Consider the following 26,394-nt stretch of genomic DNA (forward strand, 5'->3'; position numbering starts at 1 on the left):
CTATTAGATGTTGAGATATTTCCCAAGATAAGTAAAAACTTTGACCTGCTGGTGGCGCTGGACAAAAAGTCAGGGGATCACCAAAGTCATAAGGGTTCATCCTCTGGGCACCATGGATATCTGGCAATCTGTCAAATAGTTGTCAGGATATTTCACGAAAAGCCAAAAATGTCAACCTGCTGTAGTAGTTGTGATATTTCAGTCTGGACCAAGGTGGTGGACTGGCCAACATTTCCATCCCTACTGCTCCACCGCCACCAAGGCTAAGAATACACTAGGAATACTGTTTCAGTGCAGTTTGAATGAAGAAATGAATTGCTCCAAATTTAATTTAATAAATTACAAAAAGTCATCACTGACTTGACACGAAACCTCGTCTCTGGTGTCAAAGTCATGTACTCTTTCTGTCCAGTCAAACACCCCAGGCTCTTCCCTAAATTTTTGATGTGGTGCAGTATAAGAACAGCACATTTCTTGAAATTTTTATATATATATATATATATATATATGAATATAATGTCTCTCTCTCTCTCTCTCTCTCTCTCTCTCTCTCTCTGACTCCTGTTGTAAGTGTCTGTAATTCTGACATTTCTGTTCTGCAGCTTGCACTGGAGTCTGTCATCAAATCTAATTGCACCATGACCTTTCAATGCAAAATCGAACGTACTTTTAAGATCTACGCTAATTCATTGTTCTACTAAAAATGTTGCTCACGTAAAAGGCCAGTGTGGTCTTTCATAATTTTTATTTATACAAAAAAAACCTTGCTTTTCCTTTCTCATATTCTCATGTCTTATTTCTTTTGAGTTTTTTTGCATTATAAAGTCTTTGCTAGCTTTTATTTTCTCCCCTGTGGTGAGAGGAGCCTGTTCTGCTTCTGCTGTATCTTCAGAGCCTCTTCCTCCCACCAAATCAAACTTCATCTCCTTCTTGATGAGAACGAGGCTCCTCTTCTTTTCCCTTTTAGTACAGTTATTTGTCTCGCAGTAGTTTCTCGTCTAAATCCTCCTCTCTTCACTTTTTCTGTCTCATATCATCCATATCATGGATATTATTGAAATAGGCGGTGAAACTATTTGATGCTGAGAGCAAGGGAGATTGCAGCTTCATCTATTTTCTCTCCAGACTGCCGATAAACAGGATAATGGAGGAGTAGCAGGGAATCGCAGTCACGCACACATAATACAGTTTTTTTTTTTGTGTGTTTTTTTTAAGTAAAGATCTTTCACAACTCAAAGTAACATTGTCAGGTGGTAAACCCTCTGTTTCTGTCACAGTTTATCAGTTTAATAATCACATCACATCTCCCCAGCCAAAATCCACTCGTCCAGCTTCACAACCCTTACCTCCCCCTATTTCTCCTCCTCCTCTTCCTCCCCCTCCGCTGTGGGAGCTTTTGTGTTCGCTGACTGAGACGTTTCCTGTTGATCTCCACGGGGTTAATTCTAGCCCACTTGCAGAGCCCATATTAATACACACACACACACACACACACACATACGCTGACACACACTCAGCCCTGCGTAATATTACCTTCGCCCCTGCATTACGCATTATCCCATATCGCAGTTTACCCACCCCCCTAAATGAAGCCTAGCAAATTTTCACAACGGAATTGCAACATACAATGTTTGTGTTAGGGATTTGTGTGTTTGTATAGGCATGCTCAGCAGTGGTGTACAGTAGTGGGTTCAATAATGATAATAGATTAGGTAATATCCATCAGATCATTATGGGTATTGAGCCTGCATTTCCTCATGAACACATTCCTTTAATGCAGGAAGGGAAGACACAAATGCATTTTATATTTAGAAACAAGATTGAATTCATATTTTCCATCAAATAATTGCATTATTTGTTATAGTTTTTATTGTCGTTTGTTGGCCTTGTGCAGCAGTGCTGCTCATTATTTTGATCAATGAGACTGTTCTTAGTATATTTCATAATGAAAGGTCAAAAATCAGTGATGATTGCTTCTTCTGCAGGAGCATCAGTGGCCTTTACACTCAGCTACTCCCAGGAGAGTGTGAGGTTGAAATGAAACACAGTCCCTGGAGAGGTGGGGGTATGAAATCCTTTAACAGAACTTACTTAATCAACATTAGAGTAGTACAGTACTGGAAAATAAGTCTGTGTGACACAGAGACAATGTTGTTTATAAATGGTTTCCCATGTTAAACTTGTCATTTTTTTTATTTGGTTTTGCTGTCAACAACTCCAGCTCCTGTCCTCGTTCCCACAGTCACTGATGCATTGTATCAGATACTGACTTCCAGAGATAAGGACAGTTTACAGCACTAGATAGTGAATTTACACACCAATTCTGTTTTGTAATCTGATAACTAGCGTAGGAACGCTTATCTCTTTCAAGCTGTCATTTCCCCTCTCTCTAGTTCAGGTTAGATATCATCATGGTCCTCAATGGAGGAAAGTTGAATCTGTTTTGTGGTATTGCATTACCTTCAGCTGTGGAGACTGGATGCCTCAGGTCAGTCCCATAGGACAAAAGAAAGTATCACCGTTTTGATTTGGATTACTTTATATTGCACTCTCCATTTGTCCAAGTTGAGCTATTGTTGAAAATGTCTGCTTGACGTACTTGACGTGAATCTAGACTACACCAAGTATTTACAGTACATACAAGGTGTTAAAACTGACTTAGGTCAGTTTTAAAAAAGCGATAGGTGATACTTTGTATCACTTGATACAAGGTATCTTGTAGTGCTATCTATGCCACTTAGAGGAAGTGAAAATCAACACAAAGCTAACAGAAAAAAACCAGGGGAGGGACCATAGATTAGTGTGTACTCTGAGCACTCTTACCTGCAGAGTTTCGGATCAGGTGTAATGTCAATCTCCAGCTGCCGCTGTCGGCCGGAAAATTAGTCCACAATTAAATGTAAACGGAGTAACTCAAACTGAGTTTGTCACACAAAGAGAAGTGAAATGGATTGTTTGTGCATCCTTTTGTTTGTGCATCACTTCATTTTCACATTTTAATTTTCTATCAGGACCAGAGGAACACACATCCTTTCTGACTCGGTTGTCACTCAAACCGAGTCACAGAAATGGAGGGAATGTTAACTTTAAAATATAATAGGAGGAAAAACGAGTGGTGCAGTTGTAATTCTACACTTCGGAATTAATTACAAAAAGCCCAAAATTCACAGTTTGTATTTTACTACCACCATACTACCGCAAAATGAGAATTTGTTCCATAACACTGACGCTTGAGAGTTTATTTAACAACATTTCTCAGTCTGTTATTCCAACCACTTAGTGTTTGCTCCCTCTGACATCTCAGCCACCAGCTTCTAAAGAGCATCTTTCCTCTGACTCTTAAAAGTCCTCAACTCGCAGCGCTGGAGATGCTTGTTTTAATTGCAGCCTATGAGTGTTACTATTTCTAGTGTCAGTTTTTGGCTGCTCCCACCCTCTGAGTGCAGTCTGCCAAAACTCCTCCGTCCTCCAACAAAATTTGAAAGTGTTGTGTAAGGTCCCCCAGCTTTCTGTATTCTCTTTGTTCTTCCTCAGCCATCTTTTTCTTTGTGTCTCTCTCCTCTGTCTCTCTCGATTTCCTTTTCTCTCCCAACCCCCCCATTCTGTGTGAGCTGATTGTAGTGTTAGAGCCATTGAAGACACAGCTTTATACTGTGGTATAATAATATCCCTCATAAAGTGAAGTTAATAAGATGTGGACAATCATGTCCAAGGTTAAGGACACACAGAGAGGCACACACGCACACATTTATGCAAACAATGGAGGTCAAAGCTGGTACCATAGCGGAGGGACAAACCAGTTAAACTGCCCTCTGTCCTCTTGGCTCATGAGCCAGCAGTCGGTGAGTGGCATGCAGTGTTGCTGCTCTGATGTAGATTACAATGTCAAGTGTTGGGAGGCCGGGGTAGGTTTCTAAGTGACAGGAGCACTGTCATGTTAACTCACTGTAATCCTGCTTTACTGTCTTGGAAGATACAACACTATCATGTGCTCTTGAGTGGGTCTCAGAAAAAGATTTTTACTGCTTCTTACTTGCTGTAGAAACAGCATGATAATGATAAATATCAGTCTAAATGGAATACAGAGGATAAAAACATTCTTGATGAATGATAGTTATCATATTTGTGACTTCAATATATTAAATTTCAAATTAACCTCAGGCTTAAGGCCATGGATTTTCAGGATTGTCACGATGAGGTTTAATAGCCTTCAGTCTGATTACTATAAGTTGTTTAAAAGACTGCTCCACTGATTAAAAATGGCAGTCCTATTACATTGTTTAACTCACAATGGACAGCCAAAAAGGGAGGAACAAAACTGATGCAGCAGAACAAGAGATTTCTGTTTTTTGGCTACACAGTTCTGTTAGGCTCACTTCTTTCTAACTCCACACCCCCCAGAGTTTTATCATTTTCAAACTTGTAGTCTTCAGCCCCAACTGATTGCACACCTCTAGGGGTCTAAAGTGCATTTATCAGATTCTATGCAACTTTTTCACAGATGCAGTAGGGCTCCCGCAGACCTGTAAACAGAGCTGTGTGTAGACGTGTAAAATATGCACGCTTTACCAATTTTGTTTGCGAAAATTCTTTTTTTTTTTTTTTTTTTTTTTTGTAGAACCCAGTTGACAGAACCAGTCGAATTAAGGTGTTTTAGCCATGATCTGCGATTTCAAAGAAGAGATATTTACGTGACAATGTCGCAAGACCCCAGTTCTTTATGTATAGCAGGAGATCAAGGCGACAAGTCCGATCACATATTATTTGTCCTGATGTCTGATAATTGAAACAGTATTTAAATAATACTATGGGACTACTTATACCAAGCACTGTTAAATAAAAAAAAAAAAAAAATAGCATCAAAAGTTAACCATACTTGAGTTTTTTGAAAGTTTTTTGTTAAAATAATCGTGGCTACTTTTAGGTAACTACTGAATATTTACCAGTGTGCTTCTTTGCTCATTTGTATATTTATAATCATTTGTATATTCATTTGTATATTTTTTTTCCTTTGTTGTATAGTATTTGCCCATTACTGGGCAACAAATGTTGCTGTCCACCTACTTTATTTTTTGTTTCTTTTGTTTTTTATGTGTAACTGCTTCCATATACAGCAACGAGGGGTTGTCATTGCAATGATGAAAAAGTCTAAAGTCTTTAAGTCCATAACCAGGTTTTAAATAGAAATACTTGTTATTCACTGTAGAAAAGTCTGTGCAACAACTGTCGGACTGGAAATGTATGGATGAGCGTGTGTGCTGTATCTAAACTCTTCACTCTCTGGTATAGTTTGGTAGTTAGACTTTATCTCCGCTGTGAGTTTGTCATTACCAGTGTTCAAACTGTATTCCTACACCAAGGCAAATATCAGTGATGTTTGAGGGATGAGCTCAGGTTCTGCCTCTCCGAAACATCAGACACCTGGACTCTAGACGATCAATGAGCGGAGCAAACACACAGAGGACTGGTGATATAATTGCAGAGAGAGCAGAGGTAGACACACAGGGAGACTTTGAGAGGGAGAAAAAAAGAAAAATCGCTGCAAGTTAGTGACTGGAATGGCATCAACTGACCCTGAGTTAGTGAGGAGGAAACAGAATCGGCTCGGTGTCTAATCAGTGTGGTTCCCTTACATCAGATTGACACACACACACACACACATTCTGTCGATATTACAATAATAGAACCTGTTTTATCAGTGTGAGAGGCAGACTGCTGATTTTGACAGCCAAGAAGAAACCCGGATGGTATTCTTATATATCGGATAAATGCTGCTGCTGTAGCCAGTGTAGGGTTGAAGCTTAATGTAGAGAGAGAGAATTAACCCAGACGTTGAAGATGTTCATCCTTTATAAAATCCTGCTAATGTGCTTTCATCCTCATATTTCTGATGAGTGATGTAGGTTCAGTAACATCCAGATCAGTAGACACGAAGGCTGGCAGTAGAGTGCAAGCGTACTTACTTTCTTGCTGAAAGATGAGTGAGAAAATCAATGCCACCGTTGTGTCTGCATTCTAAGTATAGAGATATCACCAGCAGCCTGCTAACTTCAGCACAAGAATAGGAAACAGTGAGAAACAGGTGCGTGTGTGTGTGTGTGTGTGTGTGTGTGTGTGTGTGTGTGTGTGTGTGTGTGTGTGTGTGTGTGTGTGTGTGTGTGTGTGTGTGTGTGTGTGTGTGTGTGTGTGTGTTGGTTTGCGTCTTGGACTGAAAGTGGGAAGTGTTGAATGAGCTTATACCGGTCTGTTCTGCTTTGTTTCTCTGCATTGTTTTAGTGCATTGTTCTGATTTAATTTTGACTGGGCAAATATGCCAGAATTGAATTGAAATTGAATTTGTTCCCATTTGCCAACTGTGGGAATAATCATATTCACAGTCGTCCCTGTGTCCCTGGTGGTTGAAAGTGCATGCAGTGTATGCATGTAACTACACTGTCCTAGTTTTGAGTTTAATTTAAACGATAAGTCTGTTGTTATTCTTTAGTTTTCATATCATCAAAAAGTTCTGATAAAAAAACAGGTCGCAAAGATATTGTTTATTTTTTAAAAAGGCTCAGTAATTTTCTAAAGCAAACAGACACTGCAGTTTTTAATATATCAATTTGCAGCATGTCAGGTTGTTCAGTGAGCGGGGCGAGAATCGTAACCCTGCGCTGTAAGTAGAAAAATAAGCATATAAGAACAGAGTCTTGTCATCAGCTCATATCATCTATCTGCACCGCTCTTACGTTTTGAAAATGCAGCAAAACGATAGACAAGCTTTTGCCATATTGCTGACACTTCTACGCATTGAAAAACCACAAGAGAGCAGGAGAAGGAGAGAGTGGACCCGATTGTGGCAAGGGAAAAGTGTGTTGTGTTGGGTTTTTTTTTTCCTAAACTTTTTTTTAAAAACTGAACTTGCGAAATTGGCTGGTGTATTCGATGTCATTTCATGTACTATTCCGATTGGTTGGCTCATTAATGTGTTTATAATAGTTTTTTGGACAACGGTGGAAGTCTATGACATAGAGGAATGAGTTATATCAGACCTTGTCTACGAGCAATACATGTTTGGAGCATTAATATTTTGATGATTTTGGTAATTTCATACAATTTTTTGACAATAAAATGTAGATTACCCTTTATTCACGTTCCATCCCTCCCTATATTTCTTGCCTTGTTGTCCTTACTTCTAACTCAGAAGTAAAGGCAAAAAAAAAAAGTCAGGAAATTAATCCTCAAAAAAGAATTACAGTTATTGCATTGGATTAAATATCCTGGAACAGCATTTATTTTGTCGCCTGTGCTCACACTCTGCCCTTCTTCTCGCTTCCACATTTCCTCCATTTCTTCCCGCCTCGTAGCGTGTCCCTCTCTCGCTCTCTGGATCTCTCTTTCCCTCCGCCACTTTGAAACAATCTGAAGCTGGCGAGAGGACCGACTGCACACATCGCCATAGCAACACGGCCTTAATGATGGCAACAAGCGTGACCTGAAGATTCCATTTGAGAGCATGTGGGAGAGGGATGGAGTGTGAAGCCACAGCTCAATTGACTCCTCAGTTTTGCCCTCTAATTTGCTTCCTTCTCAATTCTCCCTCTACTTATTCATCAGTGTCTGTACTCTTTTCAGACAGCCAATAATGTTGCTGAATTGACACTTGATTGTGCAGGTTGGCCTCCTCTGTTTGGTAACCACGAGGGGGAAATCTAATCTAAGTCCCTAACACACACACCCCACGCCCCACACGCGGCCCAAAACTAAGTTCAGTTTTTGTGTTATTATCTCTGTGATGCCAGTGCGGCTAACCTCATGGATCAGGTTACCAGAGGTATTTAGGGTTACACAGAAACGAGAGAGACACTTTTTCCATTACCTTACACCTCTACGAGTTTCTGAAGTATTGCAAACGTGTACACAAGTGGACACAACAATAAACGCACAAAACAGTGTTAGGAAAAAACTCCAGAAACAAATCCATCATCCATATGCATTTAAAAGTATCTTAATTTACCAAGTAATCAAATAACAGTTTTAATTAGGTATTCTGTGACTGATAAACAATTCTTTCTCTTCGCACAAACACCACAGAACACTGTTTATTTATTTTGCCCTGAGGGCCTCATCCCACCACCTCAGATAAGTGTCTGATCCTGACAAACACTCACTGTTATGCTGCGCACATTTTGCCATTGGCAGGAAAATTATTGACCAGAGAAACAATTTTATTCAGATGTAAACCCAGGATATGGTAATGCTCTGACTGTTTCAGAATTACTTGTGGAAAAAACAATTTTTCATATTTAGTTCTTTCTTTTTTTTTTTAATTTGCTAACCCCATGTTTCAGATGAATTTTGATTTGATTTAATTACTGTTCACTTCCTCTCTAGTTGTTCCAATTAGATTGACTTCTCTGTATATCCTCCATGAGCCTGGTATAATTTTACAATAGTATTTGACTTCTCTTTCTAACGCTGCACTCTAAAGATGCACATTTCTGCTTTTCATCAGTTACCTCTTTTTCTAGGTGATACTGTATATTTACTGTATTTTATATTGCGATGGTTCCTATATGTTACTTAAATATTTAAAGGCACCTCGTGAAGTTATCTTGTAAACAAAGTCCTGTTAACATTCATTGCTTCTCACCAAGAAGCTTTGTGTGTATCTGTGAGGCCTGACAAACATGATAAATGCATTTCCTTCCTCATGAAACTTCTGCTAAGCCAGTTCTTGTTTAATATTTTAAATCGTACATTGTTAACATCATGTCTCCAAGCGCTCGGTCTTCTTCTTCTCTGAATTTGTTTGTGCAGTGCTTCATTTCTTTTTGCATGCTTCCATGACCAACTGTCGATCAGCAAAATAGTGTAGAAAGATTAGCAGAAACTGGGATTACGTTACGTGTGCAAGCACACGTGATTAACAAGACAGGGATCCACTCATAAAAAGCTATCCTCCATTGTGCTGCTAGTGGTAAGAACTCAATAGGGTACCTTTAAAGGCCAGTCCATGGTTTCTGCTTGCCTTCGGACTTATGTGGACTGCGTATGACAGTGACAGTGGACATGATGGCGACGTCCTGACAGCAAAAAGAAGTGCACCTTTGTTTGTCATGTTTGGAAAAGTTTGGAAAAAAAAAAAAAAAAGGATAAGTATGTGCGACTGCTTGACCAGAAAAGGACCAAGGATGAAAAAATAAACACTACATACAGTACATACAATGCATGAAAAGACTATCCAGTTCTGGCCCATGCACAGTCTGTGCGCTTGCAGTGTGGAAAGTCCGTGCAGGAATTACATTTTGGGCTGCACACGGACGTCGACAGATGACGGAACCATGAACTGGCCTTAAGGAACATCAAGAGCAACTACCTGGATATCCTAGTGGCCTAGGGAGTTAGGATGCTGAACATGTCGTTGCAACTTTCCTGCAACTTTCTAGACCGGTAAGGGACGTTTGTTGCATCCTTCCTCTCTCTCCCTTCCTTTACTCTCGACGGTTGCGTTTCTTAAAAATAGAGTAAATTCTCAGTAACAACACCTACCTATGTTCCAGCCATGTTACATTCAAACTAGCCTGTCTTTTGCAGGTGGATATAAAATGATGTAATTTCATCAGTTAGGGCTCTGCATGTTCACCGCTTTGTCCCACCGAGTCGCATGTACTACAGGCTGATGTTGGCTGATATGGAAATACGCCTGTTAAGCAGATTAAAAGCTTTTAGCTCCTCTGAGCCATTATAGTTTTATGTTATCAAACAAGCTGGTTAGAGGATTTGTCCTAGTTTGTCATAGAGGACCCTGCACTTTTTATTGTCTGTCTGTGTTTGGGCGTTTACCAGCCATGTTGGGGGTCTTGACTGTTTTTTATCAACAAAGTGTGACATATCAAACTGCAATGAAGAGCATTCATATCGTATAGATTCACTTTGCAGCTGTGGAGAAAGAGATGATGCGATTATCTCATTATTTTAAGCTTCTCTCTTATCACAAAATATGTGCAAATATTATGTTTTAATAATTGAACATCTAGCAGCGATTGAAGTCTTCCTCATACTGTGTAATCAAATTATCCATTGAGGCTCTGTCTGAAATGAGGTGCAGATGTTTGCTATGGGTTTCACTACCCCCCGTCTGTTATTCATCTTTGTGATTTACCCTATTTTCTGAAATAAATATCAGTAGTCAATTAAAAGCCGGGTCTTCAATAATGGCTGGGGGCGTGGTCGACACAAACAAATAAAGGCCGGGGAAAAAACAAGGGTTTTTCGTAGTGCCTGTCATTAATGTGCATGCCAGTTAAGCACGATGTACATTTCTACTACTTGACTTTAATAATTTCGATATATATAATAATAATATATAATCAATATATATAATATAAAAATGCTAATTTTACAGGGTACAAACTGACAGTTATGGTGATTGATTCATTCCTTTTGATCAACTTTGCTTTGTCGTCCTTTAATCCCGTCCGCCTGTTGTTGCATATATGATGCCTGCAAATGTTTCACTATAAAACCCCCGTTAAGAAATCAAGGGTTTCCGTCCACTGAAACGCTAGAGGGCTTTTAATTTGAAACAGTTACAGTAAGTGTTGAGTTTGTATTAACAGTGTAATGCAGTAACTTTATCAGGGCAAACGGGAGCGAAACAAAACGAGGCTTCGTGCTAAAATCTAACCGGTTACTCTTATCGAACAGAGGGAATTAGAAATAAAGGCCTGCTGCCTCTAATACAAGCCTGTGTCTAATAAAGGCTTGTTACCTTCTGCAGCTGAGGTAAATGAAGGCCCCGGTCACCATTTGAGGCAACAAGCTATGCAGCTTTAAAGAAGCAGGCAACATGCAGAAACAATCTAATTTTAAAGAAGCTCTGCAGGCAGTTTGGTTTGATTGAATGGTTGGACTTGAGTAACTTTAGGGACCATCTTTTATGTCTGCGGGCTTCCTGGGGCTTGTTAACATATGGTGACTTTGCTCTCTTATGGCATTAAGATGATAAATGTCTTTCTCACTTCTTTGCAATGTTCTAAAAGTGGCAATTAATGCTCCAGGGAGAAAGTGTGAGAGAGGATTTGTGTGAAAGCCATTCTGTGTTCTCCTTTTCCTTCCTTTTCGAGCTCTACATCTGGCCTCAGATTTTTTCTCCCCTCTCTGTACTGAAAATTAAATAAAATTAAAACCTTCCTATTTTAACATTTGTTAGCAGTACGTAAACATTTAATAAATAGTTTATAACACACTATATGTAATTGTAAACAGATAAAAGTTTAATTAATGTATTTGTCAACAACTACAACTCCTCTCGTGGGAACCCATAATTGGAGGCTGGCGTATAAACAGATAATAAATGACAATATAGTACAGTTGTAATAATATGAAATATGTCTATAAAATATATTTGCTGACAGATATTGTACATTAACAAACAATTAAGATGTCGTTATATGTGCTTATAATTAAATTATAGTGTGATATTAACCAGTACTTAAATGTAAAAGTTTTACCAGATGTCACCAAAACCAAACATACTAAATCTACAAAGTAATACTGGAGTGTACTGTACTGTTAGTTTATTTGCGGCAGAGCTAATGTAAAGACTGATCATTTAATGCAAGTGTCATTTGTCAATTTATACAGTATTTTCCCCCTTATCTGAGAAGTATAATTAAAGAATATAAGATATATGTTTTGTCAAAATTAGAGCATATTGCAGTGTTTTTGTACCTGTTGCGCTGGGTTGAACTGCTGCAAACTGTAAATTTTAGTTAAGTAAATAAATACAGCAAATGAATAGGCAGTTCTCAAATACTACACATTATGCTCAACATGTACTCGTATGTTTTTTTCCTGTACGGTGTTTGTAAAATGTATTGAAAGGCAGTTTTTGTCAACGGTGACAACAAGTGAAGAAGCTAGTGGCATCAAATAGCACGCAACACGTGTTTTGTCCGTCTATATTTTGAGGTGATGAAGATGGTTTGTAATAGTGAGGACAACACACTGGAAAAGAAACGAGAATCTATTTTCCCCTCTGCTCCAGTTTTCCATGCAATTACAAAAGGAGAAGGTGAACTGTTCATGCACATCTTTATCACCAGAGAGAGATTTTAGAGGACTATTATAATAAGAAAAGAGAATTATTTTGTTTCAACTTATTTTCTCTGTTCAAAATGGATTCCACCCTTAATAGGCAACTAATATCTCATTTAAAGTCACTTGCTTGGAAATTACAGAATAATCCCATTTTTTCATTGATATGTTAGGAGGCTCCATAGCTAATTCTTTGCCTGACCTACAACATTATATAAAAAGGGTTTTTTGCAGAGTCTTCCATGTGTAACAACTTGAAGTGTCCGTAAAATGTGATTATGAAACTGCTGGTTTGGCTGTAGCTGCAATGAGCAACAGAAGGGAAAAAGGGTTGAAAGGGGAAGACAGTCCGTTTTTCTTCAAGATGGCAACATGATGTGACGATCACTCCGACCATCCTTCAGTGCTGCCGCCCTTTGAAGTTTGTACTGATGAGACAAACAGGTTTGTTTTTTAATCACTGACCACGTGACATGCCTCAGCAGTTACATCTGAATTACGAAAATATTGTTGGTCACTGCCTTTCACACACTCCAGAACGACTCCAATAGCACAGCAAAGAAGATCTGCCTAATAAAGGGCTCAGTCTGCTTCAAATGAGGTCCTTGTCGGATCATTGGACAAGGTCTGAATGCCCCTTCTCCCACACCTGTGGCCAGCAATTTCACACTTTCTGAAACTGACAATCTGACAAGCCCACCCACTTAATGCAATGATGTGTCAGCTGTGTGGAGGTGTGAGAGTAGGGAGGGTTTAAGTGTCTCTCCCCAAGCTTCCCTTTTCCATGCACAACACCAGGAATGCCTCCAAGGAGAGACTGCCATAAGTGCAACTAACAATTAATCTTGTGATCCGATTAATCACTTTGTAAATTGTTAGAAAGTGAAAAATGCTCATTAAAAGGTGATCAATTTCGATATCTTGTTCTATTCGACCAGTAGATATTCAGTTAACTACTGTATATTCATTTTACTGCTATCAACTTATACTGTATATGCAAGTGTGTGTTTATGCGTCTCTTCTCTTCTCTTCTCTTCAGAAACTAAGGCTGAGCTGGAGGATCTCATGGCAGACATCAAGAAGTTGGCCAACAAAGTGCGCTCCAAATTAAAGAGTGAGTGCAGTTCTTCTATTTTTCTCCTGCTGGAGCTGCAACTAATGTTTATTTTCTGAATCAGTTAAACCATTTGAGTGTTTTTGTTCAGCGAATTAAAATTTCAAATAGTGACAAATGCCTGTCACAAGTTACCAGAGCTAGATGTTTTATTTCTTTCCTCAGAAGCCAAAAAGTGTTATTTGATTCTAATAATGTAAAACAAAGGGAAAAAAATCTTTCTTTTTAAAGTTGCAAGTGGCAAATGGTTGGTTTACATAATAACTGCCCACAACAATGAATCACTTTGTGATCTTTCAAATCAAGTATGAGGAATTTTCTTAACATATCTGAGCTGAAAAGAGCAGTCAGTTAATCAGTTAGTCAAACAATTCATAATTGATCCATCCTTCCATTAGCTATACCGCTTGTCGTTTGAGGGAGGCTAGAGCCGATCCCAGCTGACATTTGGTGAGATGCGGGGTATACCAGCATTTTTGAATTGATTTATCATTTAAGTTGTTTCTCATGCAAAAATACAAAATATTTAAAGGTTCCAGTTTCCAATATGTGAGGATTTGCTTCTTTTCCTTGTCTTACACTATATTAACATAAATATTTGGGAGTTGGGGCCTGTTGGTCAGACAAAATAAGTCAATATGAAGACGTCAACTTGGGATCCAGGAAATTGTAACAGGCATTTTTCCCTGTTTTGTGATGTTTTAATTAATTAATCAAGAAAATAAATGGCAGATTAAGGTAATGAAAATTATTATTAGCCCTGAAGTCTGTATTACAGTATTTTGATTTTATCCATAACCAGCGTGCACAGCCGTTTATCTTTTCTGTGATGTGACGGCGCTGGTTCTTTCTCAGCAGAGGAGAGAGGGAAAAAGGTGAGACATAAAGAGACAGTGAACTGTATAGCATTTGGCAGCTAACAGACAACTCAGTTTACACTCAGGGATTCTGTCCTGCAGTGGGCAGAGTGATTAGTGTCACTTGCCACAGAGTTGGTGGCTGTGATTCGTATGCACGAGCGCACAGAGTTTTATTCACACTTGTGCACACAAACTGACTAATCTTACTATAACATACTGTGTGGGGGCATAATAGATATGTAGCCAGCCCTGGATCACACCCCCAACATTTATTAAGAGAGTCCCTGCTCGTGCGTCCTATAATCTTCTCTGATTTCTCTGTCATCCTCCCACCTTTTTCTCTTTTCTCGTAAGCTTAAAAACACTTTCTACCCCTTTCTAATTTCCTCTTCTGGCATATATGATTTGTTTTGTATATTTATGTGCCCCTCTTGAAATCCTGTCCACCACAGAAGTAGTTGGTTTTTTTTGCTATAAACGGCACGCTCCTAAAATACCTGTATTCAGTACCTTCCAGGAAAAATAGAGCACAACTTCAGTGCAGAGAGCTGGAAGATAATAGCCCCTATCCCTCATCCTGTGTGCCTACGGATGTACACAGAATGCTGTGTGCACACGTACTGTATGTACAGTGATACACACACTTGACACAAGTGCTATCAGGCAGAAAAGGCTCTGTGTGCCCCAGTTCACATCAGTTGTTGCCACAGGATACCTTTGTGCAACCACTTGCTGTGCTTGTGCGTGTGTATGCGTGCGTGCGTAAGTAACCTCCTCTTTGTCAAACTGTCAAACAAATCCTTGAGAAGGAGCGAAGCAACCGTTATTATTTACTGTATCTATTCTATTTGCAATTCTCAATCAATATAATGTATTCAGTGAGAGAATTTCTTCAGAAACAGTAGACAGATGATACAGATGGTGATTTTGGGAGATGTAGGAACACATCAATTAATATCAGCCATTGAAATTTCTAGAGAGAAACACTCGCTCATAAAAGTGATTTGTAAAATGCAAGTTAAGACAGGGGATTTTTTATAAATGTTTCTTACTTTTTTCTGTGAGACTTGTTCATGCGAGTGTTTTCAAGTCAGATTCAGCAAAACCCTCTCAATTGCACAATCTTGTAAGTTGCTGGTTTGAACCTGATGAAAGCCACCTGGTCATGTGTATGTGCAAATATTTCTAAGGGGTTCACTTACTTTTTCTTGCCTCAGCCTGCCTTGCCTCTTCCAAGTCTTTGTGCCCAAGAACCTTTCATAGGTGTGCCAAAGGGTTCTTCGGCGTGCAGATATGTCAGGGATATATTACTTATGAGTAGCGAAGCCAAACACAGTTGTCTAAACTATGAACAAAACAGGTCCCTAACTAACTACTGTATTTGCTCAGTGGGTTTCAAATGCACCTAGGCTGCAGTGACAGCAGCCTGAATCTGTGAAGACACAGATTCAACACGCTTAAGGAGCTGATTTAAAAGTTTTAGAACCATATTAATGCCATGAATCCCCTTCCAGTAGACTTCAAATGTGCTCATCTTACAAAATACATTAAAGTAAATAAAAGTCTCTGCGCCTTTTCCTGGAACAATCACAACATAATTTCTTATTTGTGATAGGCAAAGTTCAGACTGTTGCAATGTAAGGATGCTCCCTAGGTTTTTCTTTGACATTCAAACAGTATATCGTTGTTGCTAAGGGACTCAAAGAATGTGTCCCAAAAAAAGCACCCCCAATACGCTACATCGAACTAGATGGGACAGTACAGTGATGGTAATGTTGAGTGAAATTATTTTAAATTCTCACAATTTTCAGAGATGCTGGACCAAGCATGTCATCACAAACTATCATATTCCTGAACTTGAAATTTCTTACATCACACACCTCACCAGCTGTGATATTCTGTTGTACAGTAACTGAACCTGCTTAACCAGTCAGAAAGTGCTTAATACAGACAAAGTTGTTTTTTCTTTTTAAAAACTCCTCATAAGAGAATAAAAGATGAATAACAGAGCAGTGTTATCCCAGTAATTTAAACCTTGATAAATTTCTTAATAGTCAGAACTTTACCACATTTCCAATTATTCTCTTTCCGTCTGAGTGACTGATTTGATGTGTGATTAGTTAATATTTGACTCATGCAGAGACGTACTGTAGCTCCAACACTTATGGCACTCTCACTATCAAAGTATATTATGATACATCAACATAATAACCCCTTCTGGCTAGAATTGTTGTTTTATATGGTATAGTTTTATACACTTGATTGCGGGTGTTATCGCAAAATTGATTTTGTTTTAGTCTCTCCGAATTTGACACGGTCAGACAATCTCTCTCTCCCTCTGTCTCTCTCTGTTTGTCCAACAGAGCAAGATATCTTAGCAACACCAGCTCAGATTACCATTAAATCTGGTGTGAATATTCATGCTCCCCAGAGGATTATTCATGATGATTATGTCCACTAGCATTTTCCTCCGTGCAACTGTCTGATCAATCTTTCCCTTGACAAACACATGACAGGGTATCTCAAAAACAAATGGCTGGATTTCTATGAAGTTTACTGTGCATATTCATTGTCTCCTGGGATTGAATCCTTGCGTTTCTGGTGACCCCCTGATCATTTTTCCTATACCACCCTCAGGTCAAAATGGCAGCTTTGCACACAAAAGTACTGTATTTCACAATTCTAGTTGGCAGATTGCTATGAGGTTTTCTGGTCACATTTTGTTCTCATCCTTTTTGATTTTATGAAACTCATAATCTTTTCTCTGGTGCAAGTGTGCCATTCTCAGATTCACACTTTTATCCCCACTACTGCTGAGCCTCTTCAGGACACTAAACCTCACGAACCTCTAGAGGCAGCCAACGGCGCTAAAGACTGTATTTTCTGTTTTTCTTGGTGTTAATTTTTAAAAACAAGTACTCACCAGGTGATTGAATGTATATTTTATGTGTGTCCTTCCAGGTATCCAGCAAACCATCGAGCAAGAGGAAGGGCAGAACAGGTCATCAGCCGACCTGAGGATACGTAAAACACAGGTACAGTTCAGGAGGGAAAGCAGCAGAGTCAACAACCGTCCCCCAATCGCATACTACAGTACATACTAACTGTATACAGTATGTATTGTACTAACTGTTATAGTATTCTGTTTTTGCAGTTAGCTTTAAAGAAAATCAACATACTTTACTTTTGTGCTGATGGACATCAATCAAACTGAGATTTTGGAAAAACCACAGTCGATTAAACTTCACCAACAAAAAGCAAAATGTTTTACAAAAATGTACAGTAATACTTATTTTTTGTTTTCCAAAATATTTCTGGAGATTTTTCATTACTACCTGCAGTTTATTTAGAGTTTTGCAGCTGTGATCTGCTCTTCAATTTTCTCTGTGTGTTGCATTGTGGGACGATAGTGTCCATTAACAGCACCCTTTTTTAGGATGCATACCGACTGCTTTGAGTAGACCTAATTTTGTCACTTTTTTCATTGTGAACACACTTCATACTGGAAACTTGCCTGGAATTCGTCTGGAATGTGCCATTTGGACCCAGCTACTCTTGTATATTGGCACCTGCTCACCTCCTGTTCATTCAGCACATAAAGTACCTATTAGTTAGCATCTACTTCTGGCATTGAGCAGGTTTAAGTGAAATGTTTTGTTGTTTCTTACTTTATCTCCAGCACTCCACACTGTCCCGTAAGTTTGTCGAGGTGATGTCGGAATACAACACCACCCAGTCGGACTACAGGGAGCGCTGCAAGGGACGCATTCAGAGACAGCTGGAGATCAGTGGGTAGACCTGGGAGGCTAAACCCTCCACCACCCCTCACACTGCCCGCGCACATGATAACATTGCGTGCTTCCAAAACACCTGCATCTATTTTCAGTCATATAATGTTTGTTTTTTTGATAAGTTTCAAATAAACATTGATTTTGCAATGAGATTCATGAGAGCACTTGCACAGATTGACTGAGCTCATGATAAAAACGAGGTGTTTTCATTTGCACTTGACATAAGTCAGACTAGTCATACACCTCCTAACCTGCTCGGGTCACTTGACAGGACACACTACACACTTTTACACAGGGAGAGGAAGGGACTGGGAAACAAATCAGGAGGAATTAACGCTGTTGGGAAATCAAACTTGCAGAACAATGGCGTGCGTCATGTGGTGCTCCAGATGCCACACTGCTTGACTTCCACTATGCCACACTACATGGAATAAAATGACTTTTCATTTGTGATGCCCCAGGTTTGTCAGATCAGTCTTACATGATGTAGTCTGATCCCACCTTTAGGGTGTGGATCTGCCACTTTGACGTACAGTATGACATGTAATCCTGGCCATTGTTAGGGTCTTGATGTGGAGAATTGTCTGTAATTGTTACTTCACGGAAAAATTGTGTGAATTGTTTTTCTGCCACATACCTTTTTTACAAAGTTCACTGTAAATCGGGTGACACTTTTGATGGGCTTTGGTCCAAAATGGCCATTCATGATTGCTTTACTCATTTGTTTAGGTCCATGTCAAAACAGTAAACATGAGAAAGCAATGACACATTTCCCTGCATGTCTTTTATCCTCGGCCTTAGTATCAGCCTCTTCATCTTCATCCGCCCCCTGCTATTAGTCAGATGTTAGTTACATGTTAATTAGTCTAAAAATGTAGTCTGTACCCATGTTCTCCACCACTTTGTACAAATTCAAAATCATTTTACATCTGCAGAGTAGATCTTCAATTTGATCTCAACTACACACATGTAAAGTTTCGTGACTGCATCTTGCACAGTTGTGACGCTATCACAGTGACAAAATATGTCCACAGACAGACAGGCAGACATGTACACACCTGCCAAATCACTCAAAACCGCCTCTGTGGTAGTTCCCGCTACAGGAGGTGTCTCCAGGACCACACACACACTCACAAGGTGAAAACAATACCAGCCACATTGTTGTGGCTGCTAATAAATACATAACACATAATAACATATGTAAAAACAACAAAACATAAATCCTGGAGTACACCCAACCATTATCCTCTCACCCAAAAATTCCCAACAGCAATACCATCGACAAAAAAAAGGTCTTTTACTCGATTTGTTTAGAGAGACATTTCAGTTTATCCCATCCATATTTTATTTTGAATCTGTCTGGTGTACTGTACCAAAACAACCACTCTCACACTCAAACCACTTTCCAAAACACATACATCACCAACACCCACACCCATATGCATGCACATGCCAGGTTGCTGCAGCTCTGATCTGAGCTCCTCTCACTCGTGTCACACTGTATGTGTAATGTGATTTGACAGGTATTAGCTGCAGGCCCCAGGCTCCCGGACCAGGCACCTGACACAGTTACTGCCACGACATCCATTCCTGGCAGGCTGCAGCGTGCCAGCTGCCCCCAACAGTCATCGCGATAGAAGTCACCTAATACACAAGGCACAGACACACATGCGTGCACACAGAGAGGAACACTATGACTCATTTAGTGGTAACAACAGAGGAGAGCAGGGGCAGATATGTTGCAGGGCACTTGGCATAGATATAATTTCCTCTGCCCATCTGCCAGTTAAGAGTGGACACATGCAGCCAGGTCTGTATGTGTGAGCCCCACCCACTGCACGGGGTCCAATCAAAAGAACAGCAGCGACAACACACAGGACTTTCTGGAGTTAATCAAAGGGCTAACACAAACCGTCCTCATGGAGTCAAAACACACACGCGCACACACACCTGACTCACTTTTTCCTTGATCTCCTCCAGATCATTTGGATTTGATTTGTCAGCTGGTGGAGTCACAGGAGGCCTTAGCCGATATCACCTGTCGTCAAAGAAGGGATTAGATACACAGGGAGGGTTCGGAGATGGAATGATAGCGCAGAGTAGAGGGAAAATTATCAGTATGAGGCAAGGACAGGTATGCAGTTTTTTGCTTGGACTAAGACAAGACTACAATTCTTCAGTAAAGCTTTTCTCTTCAGATTACATTTGGTCTATATTTAGATCTGTTTAAATACAGTTTAATTCCTTTAGGGTTCTATAGCAAGAGAGCTGTGTTTCTGTTTTGCCATCCCCTCTGACTCATCAATAAGAGTGTGTCACACACAGAATGAAATCTAGTCTGGTCTGTCAGACTGAGTATCGATGTTTCCTCTGCTGCTTTACCCCTTTCCTGTTTGCCTTTGCTCAAACCTGCTGGATACAGAGATAAAAGAAACAGGAAAGCAACACTGTGACACACTGTAAACACAGTCAAAACAACAGCATTTTGTGCCCCCATTTGTTTGGAAAACAGTGCCACAGTAACCCCAAGTCCAAATACAGACTACCTCTCCTCTGTCTTCTTTTAGATTTCCTCTGTTGCACTAGTTCCCAGCAGCAAGACAGACTCAAAGACAATTTTCAGGATAGTGCTGATACTTCTGTCACATCTTTGAAATACCAAGACCGGCACTCTAATAAACTTTCTTTCTCTGAGCTATACAAAATAAAATAAAAACAACACTGTTGGCAGTTGATGGGCCTCTCCTCTAAAAATAACTTAAAACCAGGCTAAAACCTGTTGCTTCCCTGCCTTCTCTGATTCGAAGTTTCAAATGCTCCACCTGTATCCACAGCCAACAGTGATGTATCAGTGTATTGACAACCTGGAGTACAAATCCACATTACTGCAGCGAGGTGAGAGGTTAAACCACTACTACTCAGCAAAAACAAGATTTTCTGCTGCTGCAAAGTTGCTCATTATAAGTAAATGGAGTCCAGAGACAGTCCAGAAGAGCTGTGTGCCACATGACACTGTTAACTTCTTCTGCTTCCAATAAAAAAGCTTTTTTTTTTTTTTTTTGAAGCCACCATTAGTAAACAGACCATAATTAAAATGTTCTCATTGTTCATAGCTTTAGTCAAGTCATTGCTAATCACTGATAATTAGATTAAAACTGGCAAACTGACAGTATTTACTATTTTAAACTACAATACTAGTTAAAAACTGACCTATCTGATATCCAGCTAACTGTGTCCTGACTGTAACTTTCATATTTTATGGACAGATATAGAATATGAGTCCTCTTATCTAACTGTCAGCAAAAAGGCAAATATGCATATTTTCCAAAATGTCAGGCTGTTCCTTCAAAGGCCCATCTCTTTGCTTGAAACACTACTGTTGCATTTTAAGCCAGTGCAAAAGCAATTCCGTAGCATTGTAGTTAATTATTGATTGAGAATGCTGAATATCACACATTTATTTACTTCCCTGAGCAGTGAGTAGGCAGGTAGGCTCAGCAGGATGGAGGGGAAGTTGGTCACAGGCTTGGCAGGGCCTCTCTGACATTTGACTGGTATGTTTTATTTCCCAGCGGACACTCCTTTAGCGGGTAGAGCGGCACCCACGATGCCAGGGGAAAAGACAGACATGTGCACAAACACATTCTTTCCCATATAACAAACAGATTGACCCGTATGTCTGCAGATAAGCTATGCACGCATTTCTCATTCCTTTGCAAGTCAAATTGCAGCGAACAGAAGCATGAAAATCGCTCGCTTCTTACGCTCTGAATGTATGAACATTTACGTGGTTTGCCTTTTCACCGCGTTCCTTGGGGGTCTCACTTCATTTGTGTTACATAATGATGGAAATTGAATAATACTGTTACTGGTAGCAACATAGTATGAATGATTTAATAGCCCATACATACTAAGGGTGAAGTGAGAATTCTTGGCTTCATATTAGGCTTCTCAGGGTTTGGGTCTCCATGGTAACAAATAAGAGCCTCCCTCTGAGCCTGTCAGGGCTTTAAAAAAGCCAGTGACGAGTGTGTGTGTGTGTGTGTGTGTGTGTGTGTGTGTGTGTGTGTGTGTGTGTGTGTGTGTGTGTGTGTGTGTGTGTGTGTGTGTGTGTGTGTGTGTGTGTGTGTGTGTGTGTGTAGGAAGTGAGCTAAATAGGGTAGGGTAGCACCAGAGTGCCTGCATTTTATCCATGACTCATTGTCACTCCTCTCTGTCCTTCTACTCTACCCCTGACCCTCTTTAATGTCGTAGTTTAAGCCTTAATGACATAGAGATTATTTATTATAAGTGCGGCCAGGAGAACAGGGATTTGATCACAGCAACGTGGTGAACTTGGTCTCTCGCTCCTCTTCGTGTGCTGTGCTCATCCTCTCATTTGTCAAACTGCAAAATGTCACTGATGAACATGAATAGATTCCAAGGCATGGTAATGAAACAGCAGGAATACTTAACCACAAATAAATGAAATTCACTGGTGTGATATGGATATGAAGTTTGGATTAGATACCGTGTGCCAAGTATATGTAAATACGTAAAGAGAAATTAACAAAAAGTCGTATGGACGCACGCTCATGCACCGGTAGACATTAGAGAGCAGCTTCATCAATATTCTGTTCATTAAGGCAGTCATTGGCTCTGACCCCCCCATCATCACTCACCATCAACCTACCTGCTCTGAGGCCCCTGCACCGACCACCATTCTTCATCACACATATAAACACAGTACACACACACATACTCACAGACACTCTGATTAGGTCATAAACAGATGTTTTGTAGTTGCCTCCAAAGTCTCCGGCCACAGCGGCTAGAACTCCAGTGCAGAGAAAAAAGTCGAGTGATATCTGGCAAAGCTAGTTGTGTATGTCCATTCAGTTATGTTATGTGGAAAAGTAATAGTCTTGTGTGTTGCAAAAGAATTTGCTTTCTTGATGAAGAAGTCATATTATTGTTACCATAACGACAAAGCTCTGGTACGCCTGCTGCTGGTATGCTCCTATGGGACAAGTCCTAGAATAGGGGACAAAGAATCTATGTGGTTGTTTAGGTTCGAGGACTTGTTTCAGCAAGCAAACTCAGCAAAGCTACTATTCTTTACAGCACCACTTTCTTTTCAGCTTGACAGCGTTGTGATATTAAAAATTATCGCATAATAATTAGTTGTCATTGGTGAGCTTTATGTAGTTGGGCTACTGAGATTTCATTTTTGCTTTCTCTCTCTGTCACAGCCACCCTCTGGTCCTTGACACGCTGCTGAAAAGAACTTGCAGATTACTTTTCTTTGAAGTCTTTTTTTTGTTCTTCTTTGCTATATGTATGTATATCTGGATAACACTAGTATCATCAATATGACTTCGCCATAACAATTGAGAGAAGTTAGACCGAGGAACTGTTTGTGAGGATGCACGATGTTGTGGGGAAGAGACAGTACGTACTGTATATATTGTATACAGCCCCACAGAGAAATTCAGATGTACGAAGGAAAGATTGGAGATGATGCTGACAGAGACTTACTGTGACTCTCAGTGTCAGTGGGGCAGAAATGGAGCCCAAGAGGAGCAGCTCTGCAGGTGAGCTCCGCGTTCAGACACAAGGATATTAACGTAGGTTTAGGGGAATGTTTTATATGAGTAGGGCAACTCTGTAGAGGAAAATAAAGATCGATGAGGAGCAAAGACATCAGCAGGAAGAATCAGTAAGATGTGCTGTTGTACAGCCGGGGACAGTAGAAAGTTTATTGTGGGGGGGTACATAGATCTTTCTTCTAACAGTATCTGCAGTAAGTTATCATGAGTTATATTTTTTCCCATTACACTTTCAAATCAATTGAAAATCCACCTCAAGAAATAGCTCTACAGAGGAGGAAACCTGAAGAGCAAAATAATAAATGTTAGCCTCAGGAGAAGTTCAAGTCCGTCCTTTTAGTTCCTTGATCATGTTCACGGTAACCTGACAGGCAGCTGGATCCGGAAGACCTTATTTGGGCAGGAAAACTGTATCGCACCTGACTGAACAATATGAATTGGGTGGGGTTAAGATACAATAAAATGTCTGAACTGCTAAGCAGGCCATTTTAGGTTCAAGTGTGCATAGTAGTATTTGAACTGTAGGCCTGTAAGAGTTGCATTGTGTACATGACTGAAGTTACGTCTGTTGTTGAGAGCGCAAGGTTCTCGGACAGCACAATTTCTAACTGACCTTTGTGTCATAGGTTGAATTTCCATGGAACATTTGAGGAGGAGCCTGGTTGAAAACGGACAAATCCACAAACACACACACTTAAGCCTGTTCCATTCAGATCAGCAGAAAGTAAAAGTTAAGGGTGCTGCTTATCTCGTGACCTGGAGCCATGATGGTATAGACTGGTGTTTGCAGTAATTTATATAATCACACTTGTGCAAGAGATGATCAGCATGAATTGTGGCACAAATTATTTTCCATTGGATCCACTACTGTTTGCAGGCATGTAAGAATAAAGAGTTTATAATGCACAATAGACAGTAGAGACAGATGGATAGAGAGAAAATTAGCTCGTGGAAAAGAGAGGTGCAAAGCTCTCATTTTAATTAATCCTCAGACAGACATGAAGGAGTAGGGATGGCTATTATTATCATCCTCGAGTTTCCTTCATGTTTCCTAATGCACTACACTTCTTAATTCCTGGGTAACAGAAACACACTTTGTAAATCTCTTAAAACCTACATTGAGCACACTTTTCTGTTAAAGATGTTTCTGGGTGTGTGTGTGTGTGTGTGTGTGTGTGTGTGTGTGTTTGTCCTTTTTAGCTGGGAGAAACACAACAAATGAGGAGCTCGAGAGCATGTTGGAGAGTGACAACCCAGCTATCTTTACCTCAGGGGTGAGTGACACAACAAATGCAAAATGAATGCACACAAGGCCTGTTTTTAATCTAATTTACTCCCCTCTAACTATTTCATTCTGTTATACCGTCTTAGATCATTATGGACAACATCACCCAGCAAGCTATGAATGAGATCGAGACACGGCACAATGAGATTATCAAGCTGGAAAACAGTATCAGAGAGCTTCACGACATGTTCATGGACATGGCAATGCTGGTGGAGAGCCAGGTGAAAACATGGGTCCTCTCTTTCTCAGTACCGACAGCTGTGGGGTTTGGGGCTAAGCCAAAATATGTGAAAACAAACCCTTCAAATGCTAAACACATCCATAAATTGGCAATCCACCTGCCAACATGGACGCTATAAAGGAGCGTTGAAATTCCATTCCCTGGATTCAGAATTGTGGTTTGAAAGGGTGCTCTGGCTAATGCAGAGGCTCAGTAACACACTGTGATCACAATAGTAAAATCATTAACCAGCTAAGCATGCTAGCCTGCTGCAGCTCCATATCATGAAAATAACTCCACTTCAGACAGACAGAAACTGGCAGTCTTTTAATTTACATACAAAATGTGGAGTGTATTAGTATGTGCCAATACAGTTGGAAGGAGGCTGTTTTCAGCTCCATCTGTTTTTTTTGTTTGCAAGCATCTCAGTAAATTTAGACGGAGTTTGGGGGACAGATAATTTTTGGCTTAATGATCAGTTGATTGGAATTGCCATTAGACCATTTTTTTTAGATAGAACTATCATGCTGCATTCATGAGCTCGAAAGAACATCTGGGACTTCCGAGTTGGCATCTAAACAGCGTTGCTGTTTTGTCAGAGCATTAAATTATATACAAACCTTAAATATTAAAGAGGCTTTGGCTTTGTAAATTGAGAATTCTTCAGAATTAGTATAAGTTTTTCATGTCGTTACACTAAAATTTGTATCGTGTTACGGAAATGTTGTGTGGTGCACACTGACAACTTACATCATCTATTGAGCAGTGAACATACTTGTACCGTTAATATGTAGTTTCAAAGCCACATATATTGATTAACTTCAAGTGTGCGCTTCTCAGTAAAGTGTAGAACTTCAGGTAAACCTCTAGGCCTCCTGCCTGCATGTGTGACTGCGTGACTGTGTGGGCTGAACCCCCACAGAGATTAACTGTTTCCCTCATTAGAAATACCCAGTCTGAATTATGCAAAAGAAAATCTGAGCGAGAGAAGACATGAATAGGAAAGTAAATAGTTGTATGTAAGTAATATTAATTCTAATGACAGCACAATGCAATGACAGGCTGTCCCTCAAAATTTTTCTGTGGGAGTGATAATTGTTGAAATGTCTAATAATTCTTTAGTATTGTGTTTGATTCTTTGTGTATGCCATTTAATTCCTCTTGTCACACATATGACTGCTTTAAGTGTAAATAATTCAATTAACTAACCCCTCCTTTATTAACTGAATGCCATATCATTTGAAATTATACTTGAGCGTGGTCTTTTTAATTTAGCCTTTCTCAGCTTTTCTCTCTCTGTCCCCAACTCTCCCTATTGTGTTTCCCTCTTTTTCTTTCTCACCCACAACATAACACTGTCACCACAACAATGACTCTGAGCTCTAGAGAACAGAGAACAGCGCTCCCCTTCCAATATGGCAAGGTAATTTTCATGTGATTCCTCATTTTCTCCTT

General features: G+C 39.8%; 1 protein-coding gene across 2 annotated transcripts in view; it reads left to right on the forward strand.

Moving 5' to 3' along the window:
- The window catches only part of stx1a (syntaxin 1A (brain)), a 57,180-nt gene that overhangs the window by 28,147 nt on the left and 2,639 nt on the right, over nucleotides 1-26,394 (forward strand). Inside the window, exons 4-8 of one of the 2 annotated variants that reach the window (XR_005707771.1) lie at nucleotides 13,121-13,195; nucleotides 17,017-17,090; nucleotides 17,735-17,843; nucleotides 24,635-24,708; nucleotides 24,806-26,362. Coding sequence is in view for 1 of the 2 variants with exons in the window: in XM_040130955.1 (XP_039986889.1) it covers nucleotides 13,121-13,195; nucleotides 17,017-17,090; nucleotides 17,735-17,843; nucleotides 24,635-24,708; nucleotides 24,806-24,940 (467 nt within the window). In the remaining variant the exon portion in view is untranslated. The remainder of the gene's footprint in view (nucleotides 1-13,120; nucleotides 13,196-17,016; nucleotides 17,091-17,734; nucleotides 17,844-24,634; nucleotides 24,709-24,805; nucleotides 26,363-26,394) is intronic. The other variant, XM_040130955.1, reaches the window with a different exon arrangement.

The sequence above is a fragment of the Xiphias gladius genome, chromosome 7, assembly GCF_016859285.1.
Source record: "Xiphias gladius isolate SHS-SW01 ecotype Sanya breed wild chromosome 7, ASM1685928v1, whole genome shotgun sequence".
NCBI lineage: Eukaryota > Metazoa > Chordata > Actinopteri > Istiophoriformes > Xiphiidae > Xiphias > Xiphias gladius.